The 18,653-nt window shown below is 35.7% G+C and overlaps 1 protein-coding gene across 2 annotated transcripts in view; it reads right to left on the reverse strand.

Moving 5' to 3' along the window:
* LARS1 (leucyl-tRNA synthetase 1) overlaps positions 1 to 18,653 on the reverse strand; it is a 57,157-nt gene that overhangs the window by 11,607 nt on the left and 26,897 nt on the right. For both annotated transcript variants that reach the window (XM_031449277.2, XM_031449276.2), the window contains exons 15-28: positions 17,742 to 17,819; positions 14,527 to 14,612; positions 14,368 to 14,433; positions 14,188 to 14,270; positions 13,560 to 13,698; positions 13,004 to 13,216; positions 11,371 to 11,428; positions 9,548 to 9,611; positions 6,474 to 6,657; positions 5,279 to 5,369; positions 4,349 to 4,489; positions 3,194 to 3,334; positions 2,340 to 2,450; positions 133 to 243 (exon numbers count right to left, since the gene is read on the reverse strand). In XM_031449277.2, the coding sequence (XP_031305137.1) occupies positions 133 to 243; positions 2,340 to 2,450; positions 3,194 to 3,334; positions 4,349 to 4,489; positions 5,279 to 5,369; positions 6,474 to 6,657; positions 9,548 to 9,611; positions 11,371 to 11,428; positions 13,004 to 13,216; positions 13,560 to 13,698; positions 14,188 to 14,270; positions 14,368 to 14,433; positions 14,527 to 14,612; positions 17,742 to 17,819 (1,566 nt within the window). The remainder of the gene's footprint in view (positions 1 to 132; positions 244 to 2,339; positions 2,451 to 3,193; positions 3,335 to 4,348; positions 4,490 to 5,278; positions 5,370 to 6,473; positions 6,658 to 9,547; positions 9,612 to 11,370; positions 11,429 to 13,003; positions 13,217 to 13,559; positions 13,699 to 14,187; positions 14,271 to 14,367; positions 14,434 to 14,526; positions 14,613 to 17,741; positions 17,820 to 18,653) is intronic.

The raw sequence follows: 18,653 nt of genomic DNA on the forward strand, positions 1-18,653 counted from the left end.
CACAACCACTGATTGAAAAATGCTGTTTTAGCAGATTTCTTAGGGGAGACTATGCCTGAATTTTGCCCTTCCTTCTACTGGCCTCTCTAACCAATATTTGTGTGCTCACAGCTCACAGGGTCCACAGCTTACCTTAATCATGGCAACAAACGGCATTACTTTCTTCATATATTTCTTCAACTCTGGCAAATTGCCTAGCTCACTAGCAATGACTTTGTTATCAGGCAATTTTCCACTGTTGGCCTAAAAAAAGGAGAGAGAGGAATGTGGAGAAAAATACTTTAAACATAATGTAGGGTAGCAGATGTGCCTGTAAGAAACTGGTCAGACATGAAGCAGTGGCCTCTACCCGTCTGCTGGAGAAGAGCAGATGAGTGTGCGGTCTCCAGCACCATAGGGAAGGGAGAAGTAAATGAGGAATACACAGAGGAGCCTCCTACTCCCCCTAAATTCAAAAGATACATGTATTTTAGGGTAAAGGAGAAAAGCAGGTGCATCATGCTAAATATTTAATTTTTCCTTACATTAATGACAGCTCTAGGATTATAACATTATATCTTATCTGGTGATAAAAATGTTCTTATAAAGATCCTGTCTTTAAACTTCTAAAAGCATTTCATTAGCCACATTCAAATGAAAACTATGCAACTATCATACAAGCTGTATATATAATGGCTGCTTTTAAACACTCTTCCTTATAAATTGTTACCACAAATATGAAAAAACAATCCCTAGCTTTCGATCTGTTAAAATGATATACTATCTAACTACTCAAAAATAAATGCCTATATCATAATCACTAATATGTACACATTTCCAAATGTGCCACCTGAATTTAAATTCATTCCTGCAAACATCAATAGAAGAAAAATAAAGTAAGTGGCCTCTTCAGAGTTTTGAGTGACCTATTTTCCCCTCATTGTAAAAGGACTGCACCAAAGCCAAGGGTTGGGAATGAATCTAGAAGAAAAGTAACATAGAGTAAGATCTCCAATAATCTATCTTCTTTCAATTCTAACCTTTACTCAAATACACAGGAAAAAATATTTTCTCCACTTGTCAATATGTTGCTTTGAAATGCATATGAAAGAGGAAAGGAGAGGGTAGAAAACACTCCTTCTCTTTATGTCACCAAAAAGGTGCCATATTCAATATCAGAACATTCTTTTCCATTATAAACTGACTTTCTTTTGGTTCTTTTGGATGAAAACAAATGAAAATTTTAAAGCTGGTCATTCCAAATAATGCCAAAGGATGTTGTTTTCAAACTATATAATATATAGTCAAAGAATACTAGTTAAAAAGTAACTTCTAAAAGGATAGTAGAGATGAATTTTTTAATACCTGGGACATTATGTACTGTATTTGGTTTTTCCGCTGTTTCCTTGAAAATGCTGTTACGAATATGGAAGCTACTGAGGCATAATTTCATTCTTCTACCTACCAAGGTAGTTTTCACTCTTTTACTTACCAGAAATCAAAATCTACAAGCAGATTTTAAAGACTACATTCTATTTCTCTTACAACAATCAAAGAGATAGTTCTCCGTAAAGATAGGTTCACATGGAATACAAAAACACTTGCTCTTCTCTTTCCACCAAATCTTACACACATAAAAGGCTTTCTGAGTATTCTTAACTATGAAAAGCATTAAGGCAAGATTCCAATAAAGGTCTAGAAAATCAAAGACTTAATGGTTTCTGTCCACCAACAGCTGTTCTTTATAATCTGAGCAAAAATTCTACAACATATACTTTGTTTCCTAATTTTGAATGTGAAAGGAAGAAGGTAGGGAGATTTTTTTTCTTTAGGAAAACTTACAAGTAAGTTTAAATATTGAGCTTCCTTTAAATACAACTATCATATTTAAAAACTATTTACCTGACACTCAAAAAAAAATCAAACTCTCCATTTCTACGGGTAATTATCAAATTGGACATTTTCTTTTAAATTACTCAAGAGCCAAGCTTCAAATCTTTTCAAACATAATAAAGTTAAAGCTTCATGAATCCCAGCGTTTAAGTCACAACAAATCCTAAAGGCAAATTTAGTCCTTCTGCTTCATAATTTTAACCACATGTATGAAAAAGCCCCACACCTTTTAATTACATACTACTAGATCCAGTATTTTTGTATGAAAGTTCCAGAAATGATGATAAGCAGCTTTCCCTCAGTATCCATTTAAGGGTCACCAAGGATAACAAAGGGTACGAAATGCCTAAAGGTAATTAAACAAAGCTGCCTGTCTTCCATCCCCCAGACATTGCCAACACCTCAAAAACAAAAACAGCACAGGCAGTACATGACACTGCTGGGGGGAAATCTAGTGAGAGCATCACCTCAAAGTGATTACGTAGAACTGACAGGGTGATGTGTTGCCAAGATGGATAGTTCTTTGCCACGTAGATGGTGCAATGTGAAGGCTTCTGAGGTGGCTGCTTGTCAGTCTTCTACAAGGCAGGAGAAAAGGAAAAAAACATTTAATCACTTTCATCTAACTCAAAAATGAAAGAACCCTCTCTCAGTATGTACCACTACTGCCTTTAAATTTAAAAATATACCTATTACAGAACTTCAATAGCAATGAAGAGAACCCTATATATTTTAATGAAAGTTGTCTTAATTTTTATTACTATCAAATGTTATTTGGCCAACAACTTTTAAGGAATGATTTTTTAAAAAATGACTTCATACAGTTGATTTAAAATGTTGTATTAGTTTCTGGTGTACAGCATGGATGGTCTTAGAGGGCATTATGCTAAATGAAATAAGTCAAGACAGAGAAAGACAAATACTGTAAGACATCACTTACATGTGGAATCTTAAAAATTACAACAAACTAGTGAATATAACAGAAAAGAAACAGACTCCCAGATGTAGAGAAGGAACTAGTGGTTACCAGTGGGGAGAGGGAAGGGGGAGGGGCAAGATGGAGGTGGAGGATTAGGAGGTACAAACTACCGGGTGTAAAATAAGCTACAAGGATGTATTGTACAATGTAGGGAATACAGAGTCAATATTTTGTAATAACTGTAAGTGGAGTATAACCTTTAAAAATTGTGAATTTCTATACTGTATACCTGTAATATATAATATTGTACCTCAACTATACTTCACCTTAAGAAATACGACATCATAAAATAAATACATAAATAAATAAAGTTTTAAAACATAAAAAAAAAAATTACTTCACCTTCCCTTTAGCTGGCATCATATAGTTCTTGAGTCGGAGTCTAAGGTCATGTGCTACCTCCATGAGATACTGTGAGGAACGGATCAAGCTTTCATCCACAGGACCTGCCAGAGGCCATGAAGCATTCATAATTGAGTCGGGCTTTAAAAAAAAAAAGATTCAGTGAGATTAGAAAACACAACTATTTTATGATTCTTGGTTACAGTTTCATACCAAGGCTACCATCTGTAATTGTGTGCTCAAAGTTCAAACCTGACTACACATAACACACTTCCACAGCCCCTGATCTAATGTTCCCTAGAATTCAAGCTGTGAAGTCTGACTCTACATTCTTAATTAGCATCCATTTGTACAAGCGTATTAATACCCACACACATATGCTCACTTTCAAAGAAAATTATGTAATGCTAATTTGCCTAAATTTAATCATTATTAGATAAATTATGCACACTCTCAGTTTTATCCTATTAACATGAGTACTGAAAGTATGGCTATTCACTATATATATCATGAGCACATTTTTGCATTGTTCATGCACTGAAAAATACAAAAGAGCTTGGCTAATAAGCCTAGAAAGGAGTTATTAAACCAGCCAATCTGTTTATCTGCAAGCCTGGAAGAAATAATTGAGTTTATCTTCACAGCAAGAATGCTAATATAATAGCCTTGAATATGCAGCCCGATATATGCCACAAATTTTATATAAAACAAGAATATTTATGCAAATAGACACTTTCTTTGTTTATAAGCAGCTCATAACAGTTATTTATCCTTCTCAATATTTTCACCTTTTTAACAAACAGTTGGGAAAACAGTATTAGTTATACACGTATTCAAATGTATACATGAATGTATTCAAAAGTATTATAATATTTCCTAACAGGAACGAGATGATAACATACACAAAGTCACATGTTTTTAAAATACATATACTGTGTATACATAAATAAAGGCATACTGATATATGATACACCTGTCTAAACAGGAGATAGCTTCAGTCTAAGTTGCTGTAGTAATTATGAGATGAGGAATCCAATATTATTTTTGAAATATTCATTTTCAGTCTTTTTCTTTTCAGTAACATTATTACCATAATATTTATTTAGTGAGGACAAAATCAAAACTACCCAGAACACTTTAAATGTATAAAGCTACCTTTCCCAGGAGTGTCCAGATGTGCTCACACAAATGTGGACAGAACGGAGCCAAGAGAAGCGTCTGAACTTCAATAAACCGGAATACGAGGTCTCGGTGCATCCCTTCTATGGCCAATTCACGGTACTTATCTTTTGCAGCCTATAAAATTTGAAAGTATTTACCATTTCTCTCCCGTTATGCTTCTTTAAAATAAAATTAAAGGAAAAAAATTCAGTATCTATTTTAATGCATTTTTAAGTGTTCAGTCCTCTAAAATTCCATAATCTTTTTCTTTAACCTGAAAATACAAGAATACCAATTCTAACAAAAGGATATTGCAGTTTTATACTGATCCTTCAGAAAAAATATCTGAAATAAGACATTTTGCAATAGACATAAAAGTTGAATGATTTAAACTGTGTACTAAGGATGAATGCTCTGAGTAGCATATATTAAGTATCAAAAAGGCTATAAATATGACACTGTTATGCTCAGCACTTATCCTTATTTAACCACATCTCTGAAAACCAAGTTACATAAATCTCAATGTGATATTGCACAAAACTGAAGAAAGCTACATTTTCACTTGAACTGTCAAACTTGTGGGAACACTGACACCTTGTGGCGAACAAGAGAGAAAAGGTTTGCTTTCAAACTAATGGCAATTAGTTACAATCATGCCTTTGTTTATCAATTTAAAAATGTTTTCCTGGAAAATGTGACTAATTTTTCAATTTAACCGCTTTATTAACTCACAGCTCAATTAGGAACAGAATTACTTACATTAAAGGGACACAACAGAAAAAGTACCAAAGAAAACTAAAATTTACAATTTATTGAAGAATTTACAAATTGTGATGAATTATTATGTTATAGCAGGAGAGAAAAAAAGATGAAATCTATCATATTCACACTGACATATTTTATAGATACAAAAAGATAGCCTACCTGAAATTCAAAAAACCCTGTTTTCAAAGCTTCTTTAAACATCATCTTTTCATAGTTTTGATCTGTTTTTATAATTCCTGCATTCATTTCACTATTGAATAGGGAAAAAAAGGTAACTGAGTTTAAAGGCAAGTATATATAGGTATACAAAACCTCTGCATACACTAATAAACAGTAAAATGAGAACATGCCTGAATCATTTAAGACTGCTCAACCACAAAACCATCCTTGTATTTCTTAAAACTGACTATTGCAGCTACCCACTGTCTATCCACTTTTGAGAATTATCATCTGATACTGCTTAGGACCTGTTTCAACACAGTTAATGAAGTGCTTATTTAAAAATTCCTTCACGGAAAGCCCAAAATGCAATATGAAAATAGCTTTACTAAGGCTGTAACAGGTTTAATTGTTCCATTTTTAACAATGGACATTGGCTTAAAAAAGAATTCCTTATGCTACCTCAGGCCCTTCATAATTTGGCCTACTACAGCCCCAACTTGTTGGGTCTCCTACATCTGCCCTCCATGTACCATACTTCACATAAATACCATACTCCCTCCATGGCTTTCTCCTCTCCCTCAAAAATCTTCTTTTTCAAGAAACTCAGAATTCACATGCCACCTCCTCTGACTTCCCTCTGCCCCTATTATTACACTCATAATTAGCTGGATAAGTGTTTTTCTCTCATGCTAGACTACAATGAAGGATCAAATCTTATTTGTCTTTGTAATACCAGTGCTTAGGACGGTTCCTGATACAAAGAGACTAAGAACTGTCTTTTTAAGGAAAAAAAAAAAAAGACAATTCTTTTCTTCTACTTTTCCTTTAACCATTCCGCCCTCCTCTAATGCAAGACAGCACGGTAAAAATGATTGAGAATGGGCTTTAGAGACAGAAACAAATTCCTATCCCAGGTTTGAAATTATTAGCTTTGAAGCATTTAATGAAATACTTAATTTTTCTAAGCTTCAATGTCTTAACTATAAAATAATCTTTATCATATAAAATTGCTGTGAGTCTAAAATCAGACAAAGGATGCAAAGTACTTAGAATAGTACCTAGCACAAGTAAGCTTTCAATCAATAGTAGCTATTATTAACATCTAATTTACTTTCAAAGAAGGAAAAAAACTTAAAAATACACCACGACTAAGCAACCCTAAAGTACAAAGTGGCTGGGGTCCACAGATTACCTGGCAAAAACTCGATCATTGAAGGTGTTGGCAGGACCACTTCTCAGGCTGTCCCAGTTGGCAACCATTTCTTTCACCCATTCCACCCAGGTGTACAGACGGAGAATACCTGCATCTGCCATGGTTTCCACAAAGTTAGCATCTTCAACAGTGTCACCAGCATCAGCCAGGGCCAAGCGCATTCCTGGAAGAATTTTAAAATGTGGTTACTGAGTATCACCTATGTGTGCAGTTGGGTAACCCGCCTATGTGTAAACTAAGAAATAACAAGTGCTTTAAAGGACTGCATTGATCAACAGCAAAAATAAAGATCACCAGAAGTGGGATCCAAAACAACACTGTTAAAATATCTGAATTTTCTGCATTGCTTTTCATACAATTAATATCAATATGTGTTTCTCCTCAGGCATGCTGAGTTAATGAGATGAAGCGATCTTTAGTGAGGCAGAGGGAAAAAAAATGATCAGCTGGGGAAAGATACCCCATCAACACCTCAGTCTCATTTAGAAGTAGCAAAATTATTATATTTTAATGCATAAGAACAGATGTTGGTGCCTTATGTGTACAAATTATATATTTTCTTGGTCCTTAAAGTAGATTGTTTTAAGTTTTCTACTAACAAAATTTACCTTTTCAACCAAAATCTTCCATTCTAAAATATTGAGAAAACCACTGATAAAGGTCTAATTAAATAAATTATAGGACATTCTTTCAATGAAAGGCTATACTGCTGCAAAAAAGAGTGAGGAATCTCTTACGTATCAGTATGAAGTGATCTCAGATATGAACTGTTAAGTGAAAAAGGCAAAGTTCCTAACAGTATGTACAGTATTCCACCATCCGTGCCTTTAAGATGAGAATCTGTAACATTGAGTTCTATGTGCATTAAGTATCTTTTACAATATACAAGAAGCTGAATACATTTTTTTTACTTTTTATTTTGAAATAATTTGACCTGACTTCCCTAACGTTAACAACCACAGTTCAAAACCAGGAAGTTAACATCAGTATGACACTATTAACAAAACTATAGACCTTATTCAAATTTCACCAGTTTTTCCTGTAACACCCTTTTCCTGTTCTAGGATCCAATCCAGAAACCCATCTTGCATTTAGTTGTTCTGTCTACTTGGGCTCTTCAAATCTGTGACAGTCTCTCAGTCTGGCCCTGCCTTCTATGACCTCGACACTTTTGATGAGTAGTAGTCAGTTGTTTAATAGAATTTCTCCCAGTGTGGTATGTCTGATGCTTTCTCATGACTAGACTGAGGTTACGCACCTTCAGCAAGAGTATTACAAAAGTGGTGCTGTGTGTCTTCTCAGTGCATCCTTATCAGGGAGGTCTGTGATACTGATACGACTTATTACTGCTATTGCAAACTGTCCTCACTTAGGCAGCGTCTGCCAGGGATCTCCACAGAAAAGTTACTGTTTTTGCTTTGCGATTATAAAGTTATCTTGGGAGAGATAATAGGAGTATATGCAAACATCCTATTTTTTCCTGAATTCTTCACCCATTCATGGATTTTGTCTGTGACAATATTACTGTATTTGCCTAATGGTGATTTTATATTTCACTCAATCCTTGTACTTTTATTAACTGGAATTCTTCTGAAAGGAAGAGCTGTCCCTACTCCCCCACTTACTTATTTACTCAATTATTAATACTTATCAGTTTGGATTCATAAATATTTATTCATTGGATTATAATCCAATACTATCCTTATTTACTTTGTTTCTTCTTGTGGGGTTTCTAAATGAGAGTTTATTTTGTTTATCCTACTTTAGTTTTATTACTGCACACTGAGTATGTTCATGTGGCAAATGATTTTCTTTTTAACTCAATTACTTTGTTTCCTAAATTGTCCTAGCTGGGGCAATTGGGAACTCCTTCAAGTTGGTTCCTGTGCCCTTTCAAGCTGTCCACATCCTTTTTTAAACATTTCCTTATTTTCTGGCACCATAATGTGTTCCATGCTCATCTTGTATTTTCTCTACTCCAGACCTCAAATCAATCATTTCTCCTAGGAACGCTTGTTCCTTTTATTAGAAAATGGTATTTAGAAACCAAGATCTGAATGCCAGGTGTTTCACTGTTACTAGTATTTACACTTCTCATAGTCTCTCTTAGCAGACAGAGCTAGAATAAAAGCATGTATACTAACTTACACATAAATTTAAGTTTTTTTCTATTTGTCTGTATATAAAATAAAAACCATGAGTTCATACTGATATTGCCAATTTTGATCCAATATCATAGGGTTCATTCTAGCATTTCCTCTTGATTTATTTATAGCTTCTGACAGCGAGCTCTCATCTACAATATATTTATTTGTTCAATCCCAGTAAACACACAGAATAGTCTCAGAATTGCTAATCTACACCTCTTGTCAAAACAGATTTACTAACTACAATATTTGCGTAGAGTTCGTTTTGCCCTACAGCGTCCAGTCAAAATAGTGTTTTTTAAAGTAACTTAGGTTAGCTGGTCCCCAATCTCCTTCAGTACAGTCTCAGACTACAGTAGCCATGTGAGTAAAGCAGAGCCATGATGACCAGTCTAGGCTACATATGAAATAACTGGCTCCTCCAGATAAGACAGTACATTTCTTCTCTTGACAAAGTAATCATCAAATGGAACAGGAATGAGGACAGGGAAAATGTATTTTTCTAAAAAATGAGTGCTCCCAGTTGCAAGTCACCTGTATGTATATCAAATATGAAGGAAACACTTTGAAAAAGCTTCCTACATACTCAACATCGCTACAAACTAACTCTGACTTCTTAGAAGCAGCATGAAATTACGAAAAAGCCAGGTTGCCATTATAGTGAGTATTCCTTGAAAGAAGACTCTAATAATCTTAGCTTAAATTTGTTCCTAAATAGGTAAGATTAGCAATTCTTATGTTTTAAAAATTACATTGCTTGTACACAGAGAAAACATGAATATTTTGAAGTACTGGTAAAAGCAAAAGACAAAAGCAATAAAACCAAAACAACAATTTTAACCTGCCTGCTGTAATCTGAGGAGAATTGGACCCCACGCAACAGCAATAACAAAACAGTATACTCACCATCGGCTGAATATTTGTCAAGAGCTTGGCTCAAAGTGAGAAAGTTGCCTGTGGATTTTGACATCTGAAATAGAAAGTCAATGATCAGGCATTAGTAAAAATATATATAAATAAACAAGCCAAATCAGTCATATCAAATTAAATGGGTTGGCCACCATCAGAAAAAGACAAAAAGAATTAGAAACATGGAAAGGAAAAGATACCTTACACTAATTTTACAGAGGAGAAAACTGAAGTCCAGTCAGTACAGTGACTCATCCGAGTCACTAAAGCTAGGACAGGATCTCCAGTCTGCTTACTCAGTCCACTGCTCTTTCCATTAACTGATAATGTCCCTTAGGAATTGATTTGACTTGTGGGATAATTCCACTACAACTCTGGAACACTTTAGCTGGTTATAAAGAAGAGCTTTATAGCAATTAGAGTCATTCAGAAATAAATGGACTAGCTCAGGAGGTCAGAATTAGGGCTTTAAGGAACTTCCTGTCATTAGGGTCACAACAGTTGGTTACTCAAGTTGTGCTGTGTCTGACGGCAACACAACTAAAGAAGCAACGTGTACAGCCTAGCAATCTTCATAATTCAAAAAATTTTTACGCCTTTGTAACTTTGCTGATACCAGAGAGGTGATTATTCTATCAATTTTCCACTACACAGCAATAAAGTACCTTGTTCTAATAAAATGAGTATAGTGTATGTATAGGACAACAATGCTGAAACCAAAGAAAATGTCATGTTATAACAGGATTTATATTTTTATACATATATAAAAATACACACACACATATATATACATATATACAAATACATAGTTACACTTTGACTTTCAAAGAAAAAAATTAGATAGTCAAAAGTCCTTGTTGATTTAACAAAATCTATAAACTAGCTGTTTTTCAGCCTAATGTACAGATTATCTTGAATAAATTTTTTAATCCCCTTTCAATATTAGGGCACTGTAAAAAATGTTTCATTTTGCAATTCATATCATATGCTATTTGTTTAAATCTATAACTATTTTCATTATGACATACAGCTATGAATGTTCTTTTACCATTCTTTCACCGTTAGTCCATCAGATGTAGCAAGCTGCACTGGTTGGAATAAATCCACCTTGTTGCAATTGTTATTAATGAAAAACAGATAATACTGCAACTTAATTTTTTGTTTGTTTGTTTAGTTGAGGGAGGGTGCCCCTTTCTAATGTGCACAAAGGCATCATAGGGGCAAGCAGGGCCTTGTTAAGAGGTTTGCATAATCTCCTGTTGAGGGTCTTGATCAACTAAAGTCTTGTGTAGCCTATAAAAAACCACGTCTATTATTAGTAGTAACAACAGGGGAAGTTACAGCAGTATAGTGAGAGATACACTGTCTGGGAAGAAGCCTTAAATGACACCTGAATACTACAAACTCCAAAATTCTATTATTCTCATTTAGTGTTTGGTCACAGTATAAAGCAAAAGCCACCAAGTTATTTTCTCAACTTAATAAGGAAGATATTGTAGGGCCACAATGATAGGGTCTTTATGTTTCCTGTCCCTTTCCCTGTCTCTCTCTCCTCCTGTTACAATTTGTGTCACCCTACAAACAAATGTTACAATCGGTAAATAAGTTTTCCCCATCCCTCCCCTCAACTAATACTATCTATTTCATTCACCTAATTTTAAAGGTAAACCTTTAATTTATGCTGGTAGTCCTAAACATTTTAAATGGAAGATTTTTAACTCCTTGATTTTCATATTCTTTATTTCTTTAAAAAGTACAACATCCTAAATCTGGAAAGTTTTTGGCAGAATTTTAACCTTTCAAGAGGCAATGAGCCTTACCTTCTCAGAGTTGAGGAGGAGATGTCCATTTGCCCTCACAGATATAGGCCATTTGTCACTTGACAGGTAAATGTTTAAATACAGAAAATGAAACAAAGATTATGGTTTAGCCTTAAAATTTTAAGGTAAATGCTAAAAGATTCATAAAAGTTTGCTAAGGCAAAAGTACAGAGATATTTATTGAGTCCTTTTCATAACAGGAAATAAAGGAAGACAAGGGAAGTCCATTAGTAAAGGAATGGTTGTATAAACTGTGGTACAGGCTTAAAATGAAATACTATGTAACTATTTTAAAATACAGGCAGGGCTATATATATTGATATAAAAAGATCTTAGAAATATACTATTACAAGGAAAAACAAAGAGACAAAATAGTGTCTATAATGTGGCATCTTTGTATAGATTAAAAAATATGTAAGAATAGATATCTAATGCCAGTATAGGAATACATACATTTTCCAGAAGGAATCTGGAAAGTAGTAGCAGTGATGAGCTTTGGGAAACAGAGTGATACAGGGGGAAGGCTGAAAGTTCACTTTTAACTTTTTGCCTTTATGAACCATTTGAATTTTCAAGCTATGTATATATCATTCATTCATTCACAAGATCAGGTAGGAGGCAGTGTTAAGAGCATGAGTTCTAGAGTCAGACTGCTGGGGTCTGCATGCTGGTTCTGCCACTGCTGGGTAATCCTGGGTGAGTTATTTGAGCCTTCTATGCCTCATGTAAAACGAGGATATTATAGACCCTCCTCCAAAGGCCGTAGTGAAAATAAGACGAGTTACTAAAAGTGATTAGAACAGTGCCTGACATAAGCCTTGATGCTATTACTTACCTGTAATTTTAAAACCCTAATACATGTCAAAAACTTGATGCAAGGGGATAAATATTCAACTTAACTACTAACAAGTAATTCTGAGATACCCGATTTCTCCAAAAACACATTTTGAACAACAGAGAAAAATAATTACATGGTAAGAACCACATCAGGTTTATTTTATTTCTCTTCTTCAAAACCTCCCTTTTATTCTTGAGAAAGAAAATTCAATCTCATTCTAAATATAAGAAGGAAATCACATGAGATTACTTTGGTCTTACAAAATAAAATTTGAACAGTGGGAGGGGTTTGTTTCTTCAGCTACTTTAGTGACAGGAGGAAAAGGCACACAGACATATTTGGGTCAAGAGGGAAGATGACAGAAGGATTACTCTTGAGCACAGGGTATTAAAAATGCATCTTCGACCCAGATTCTAGTCAGAACATCATCATCAACTAATGCTGGAACCTTGGGGCTCTCAGCTCAAAAGTGATGTTTCCTTCCAATTCTAACGTCCCACGCTCTGTCTTAAATCACCTTTACTCCTGCATCTGACAGGTCAGATGAGTCACATAACAGGGCAAGTGAATTACTGATGCCCCTGAAATATGATGTGCTTTGGTGGCCAAAGGTAGGTATGAGGACCTCTGGATATAACTGATATAGGAGGTGTGCTTCCTGCTTTAGAATATTTAATATAAGTAAAAAAAAAAACATAACTGGCAAATCTAACCATTCTCTTCACAGTAATTTCTATATATTTGAGCCCTTGTCAATAATCAATACATTTAGTCTACATCTTTTTTAGCACTCACCTTTCTTCTGGCCACATAGCCACATGATTATAAAGGAAATATGAAAGATGATTTGGAATAAGATCCTTGCCAGAGACTCGAAGATCCACAGGATACCAGAATTCAAATTCCTGCCTCAGCTGATCTAGCTTTTCCTTTGGGATCTGAGTCTTAGGAAATGGAGCCTCCGTGAAGAAAACATAGTCCCAAACTTCCCTGGTCATCTGCTGAGGACTATTAAAAATAAAAGAAACAGACAACAACAATTACATATATATATACAACCTCTTTGAAAGAATCAGGATTCTAATCCAACCTTGACGTAGAAATCACTTTCTTAATGCAGTTACATTAACAAATGAGGACAGGAGACTCCCCTAAGAATGAAGAACGGATAACAGAGGAGGGGCTATTTATTACTTTTTCTCAGTTCAACATCAAAAAGCAAAAACATCACAACAAAATTCCACTAAATGACTTCTTCTAAAAACTAATTATTAGAATTTCCAATAGGTAAATCAAAAGCTCACATCTCTTGCTAACAAATTACACTTCTTTTCCTTATCCATTTACCAACCTGATGCCCAGCGGAGACTCTGCCTGTCCACGCAAGTTACCTCCCTGCAACAGGTGTGCAACTGTGTAAAATGCCATGTAAATAGTGGAATCGGAGAGCGATTCAATCAGCCACTGCTCATCCCATGGTAGACGAGTACCTGCAAGATAAAAAGAAGGAAACTAATACTTGAGGAACCCAAGAGACACTTTATCTATAGAATTCACATTTTCAAGAGCGGGTCAATAGTACTGACAGAGCTACCTTAAATTTACTTAATTAATACAAATAAACTGGTAAGTAAAAGACAAAATGGGTACTCTCTGTCTCGGCCTTTCTCTTGCCTTCTGAGATGGCCTGCATGGTCTATGGAGTACGCATCTCTGCTTTTACTCAAAAAACAAACAAACAAAAAAGGCTGAGGCACTAGAAACTTTCTATTAAAAAGCTGCACCATAAAAGCTATGTAGGTTAGAGACTTCTACCACCAGGTGGATGTCAGAAGACCATGTCCTAGTTTCCCTCACCCTCTAACCCCGAACTTCTAATTCAGAAAAACACTGGAAGAGAAGAAAAAAAAAGTTAAAGTGTTACTTTGCTACATAACCGGCAAAGTCATTCAAACAGAAAAACGTGGAAGTTTGCTTACCTAAACCGTAAGTTCTGGAGCAAGCATGCTCTTGCAGCCAATCTAAGGTAGCTTCAAAATTCCTCCTGGTCTCCTCACAGAACCTGGGAAGAGTAGAAGATAAAGTATTTCTCTTCACCTTTATTGTCTTCCCTGTTTCTCATCTCCTTGCCCATCTACCATCACTTTCTCCCAGCTTACGTTTCCAGGTTCTTCAAGCACTGGGATGTCTGTTTTTTCCAGTTCTCTTCTCCATAATCCAAGTACCTGGGAGTGGATGAAATGATTTAAAAAAATAAAAGTCAAATAGATAAGCAAAGTGACAGAAGGAAATTCCTTCTTACTATAAGAGAGACTAACCACTGGTCACACAGGGCCACGACGCATTCATCTGAAGACCTGGATATAACTTGTTTCTCTGGTTCCATGTAAATATATGCATCTCCCTAAATGAAAGTAAATAAAATTATATCAGCTATTATGTCAAGGCAATCTCTGTTCCTCAAAGATAAGAATAACTTTTAAAAAAATGCTCTACCACAAATAACCAAAACCTCACATTTTCATTATGTCTTCCCTCTTCCCAAGGTAGAAGGTAACTGCCCTTCTTTCTGTGTAACACTTGCTGCTGAAAAGGCATGCATCTCTATCAAATGGATCACCTTCCCTAGGTACAGATTATGCCTCTTCAGAGTGAAAGATGTTTAACAGTTTCTAATGCTATGCTCTGAAGGTAAGGCTGCCTAATTAGCCTTTTATTCCTGTTATAATATATTAAAAAATATATATATAAAGAAAATAGGAAATCAGATCCATGGAACCACTGCTGTTAAAAAAAAAAAAGATGCACAAGAATTAAACATGGAAAATACTATTACTGAAGACTTCCATTTAACAATAGTAAATTAAAACAGACATGTAACTCTGCTTCCTCTCAAAATTCTAACAAAATGACAACAAAGAGGCTTTTTTTTCCCCAATGATATGAACCTATAAAGACAACAAGAATGGGAGAAGAAATAATATTAACCAAATGTTGGGAACTAAAAAGTAGGATGACAGATAACTATTAGCAAATCAAAGAAAGCTAGCTGAATCCTAAGCCCACAGAAGAGAAGGCTGAAAAGCAATCTAGTTTGCATTACAGAACTTCCAAAAAACTCGGGATTTGTAGCACAAGACAGTTCTGGAAGAGAAGGCAACACAAGGCAGGAAAGACAAGGACTAATCAAAGTCTTTTAACGAAGTTTGAACTCCAGATACCCTGATCCCACACTATGCAGACAAGCAAGTGCCCCTCCCTATGCCAGCAGAGCAATGAAGGTTTATTCCCTGGACAGGACAGAAGAGAGTCCCTCAACCAGAGGACAAGCTTAGGTTATGGGTATCACAGTGAAAAAGCGGGGACTGAGTGAAAGTGAGCACACTGGGTGTTGGTACCCACCCTAGCAATCTTCTCCCATTCAGCTCCCAGAATGCTCAGTTAGCACAGACCCTTTAGGTCAGAAACTGAAGAATCTTCTGAGGGGAGTCTAACAAACCAAGAAGCCCTAATTAACATCAAGGCTAATATCAGGGCTTCCCCAAGGCCCAAATGGACCTTCTGGATCTCCTCCAGTGAAGCCCTATCCATATCCAAAAAGGTTCCCATCACCTTTTCGTACCCACTGTTAAATATCAACAGTTGTCCTCAAATTAATGAAAGATTAAAATTTCATATACATGAAATGAGAATGGCATCCTATAAAAAAGGATCAGATAAGAAGAATAAGCTCTTAAATTGCCTCTGAGTTGGGTAAGAGGTATACAGGAATTCATTATACTTCTCTACTTTTTTATAAATTTGAAATTTTCCACAAAAAATTGAGGGACTTCCTCAGAAAGAAGAGCAAAAGGACTTTCAGAGGCTAAGAGATTCAATATCTGAATGGTAAGAATTCAGTCAGCAAAAATAAAGAACAGGAAGGGACAAAATTGTCAAACAAAAAGTCAAGAAATTTTCCCAAAATTGAAGAACATAAGTTTCCAGATTGAAGGAGCCCACTATGCACCCAGAAGAATGAATGAAAACTGACCTACACCAAGGTAAATCATCATGCAATTTCAAAATACTGGGACAAAAGAGAAGACTTTATAAGCTTCAGGCTGGGGTGGGGAGGGGTGCAGTGTAGCCACAGGTCAGTTATAAAAGATTCATTATTACCAGAATGGTTTTGGACTTCTCAACAGCATCACTGAACCAGTACACTATGGGCAATGGCCTTTAAAATTTTAAGGAAAAATTCTTTCCTAAGCCAGAATTCTAAACCTAGACATTCAAGTATGAGAACAGAATGAAGATATTTCAGACATGGAAGGTCACAAAAATTTACCTTCCAGGTACCCTTTTCCAGGAAAACTACCAGACGCAGAGCTTCACCAAAATAAAAAAGTAAATAAGAAGTCATGGGATCCCAGAAACAGGAGATCCAACTCCAGAGAAGTAAAGGGAATCCTAAGTAAGAAAGGAGGAACATCCCAGATACTTGTGCACATCTGCAGGAAGTACCAGTCTGAATGAGTAACACAGGCCAGAAGGCTCTGGGAGAACTTTGTCTAAGATGTAACCGATGGCATACCGATGTGTTTGAAGGTCCTGATAGGAGAACTTAACAGCTGAGACAGAGTTTGGGGATGAAGTACCAAAAATTATATTTAAAAGTAAGAAAAGTCGGGGGGAAAGACAATTATTAACTCCATGGAAAATCAAAAGCTGGGGAAGAGAAGTTCTCATGGTACACTGCCCTATGGATCAGCCACGACTCAAAAACGTACACACTGAGTATTGCTCTAACGTAAGTTATAATACACCTCGACTAGGAAGATGGGGGTTGGAGAAGTACACATAAATGTGAGGTTAGACAGGAAGACACAAGTTGGGAAGAGTTAAATCTTGATCTTCCATAGTTGGAAGTCAATGGCTGATGCCTAAAAATGAAAATTTAAAAATTACACTACAAGCATTTAGATGAGAGATCTGTAAGAGAGGTGGAGGCCGATACTAAATAAAATAACTGAAAACAGTTGAAAGTAAGCCTGTCCAAGGAAGAGAAACTTAAGAGAATGTTGAAGGAGGGAGAAGAAATTATTTTTAAAATTTGAATAAGCCATTGTCTCTCTGTATTATGGATATACATAACTGTCAAAAATAAAAATTCAACTTTAAAAGTAGTTAAGTAACTCAACAGAAAAAAGTTACAACAAAAATGAAAAGGGAAAAAAGGATGACAGTAAAAAGCCCTACAGAAAGAGAACTGTAACCACCAATACCTCACCGCCAGGAAGCACCATTAAAGTTCTCCGTATGTGATTTGCACAGGCGATCTTTGGAACACTAACTCTTCATCAATGTTACAGGTGGGATGTCAAGTTAAATGAACTGCTAAACAGGTCTCCTGTTTTATATATAAATAAAATTATATCTCTAATATAGCTCCAGGTTCTACTACAGAACTCACTACTAATTATCACTGGGAAGTCTATTAACTAAAAGCTTTTCTCCAAAAACAGCCTTCAGAGGATAGCCCATGACATACAGCGTCAATCATCTTGTTCTTAATAGTCTTCTTTACATCTTGGACCTTCTGTCCTTTAAATCCATCCACCAACATTACCTAAAAGGAGAAGTGGAGAAAAAGCACATATGAAACAATTAAAATTTGCTTTGGGTTCCACCCCCAAACCTCTCCCTAACTAAATTTACTACCCGTCACAACCAAGATACTTTTACTGTGAAATTTATCACATTTATAAACCATAAGCCTTAATTTTGGCACAGCTTGGACAACAAATATTTATAACACTTGTTTTTCTTTTAGTGTAACTAGAATAGCTATTATGAACATAGTTAGAAAGGAACACTCACTTCCTTCCCACTTCTCAGGTTTCCATGTGGAGAGAATTCCTCTCCCCTAACTCATGTCATTCCTGAAGGCTCTGGGAGAAAGAACTGAGCATACCCAGCTCAGCCCCACTTCAGCTTCTCTTTCCAACTCCATCTGTTGCCAGCAAACATTCTCCTTTGCCTGGCCATATGACAAGCTTGGCTCTTAGAGGAAAGCCTATTGTTTTTCAACTCTGACTTTTTGGCAGTGGGGAGATTTAATTCCAGGGCAAAGTATTAGCTTGCCCACTGCTGTCACAGAGCTAGCCACAATCCCTTTCCAGCTGATATTCTGACCTCTATCTATCTGACTCCTGTGACTCTCAAATAGCTTCTATCTTAAGTGTTCTTTTTTGACCTTCCAGTCCTCTAACATATCAAAATACTTCATTATCTATGTAATTCATCATTATGAAATTTTACTTATTGATCATTGTGGCACAGGGATTAACAGTACAAATCTTAGAGCCAAGTTGCCTAGTTTGAGTCCCAGTTCTGCCTCTGGCTGGCTATCTGGCTGATCCTGGGTAAATTACTTAATCTCTTAGTGCCTCAATTTCCCCAT

Source organism: Camelus dromedarius, chromosome 3 (assembly GCF_036321535.1).
Source record: "Camelus dromedarius isolate mCamDro1 chromosome 3, mCamDro1.pat, whole genome shotgun sequence".
In the NCBI taxonomy this organism is placed as follows: domain Eukaryota; kingdom Metazoa; phylum Chordata; class Mammalia; order Artiodactyla; family Camelidae; genus Camelus; species Camelus dromedarius.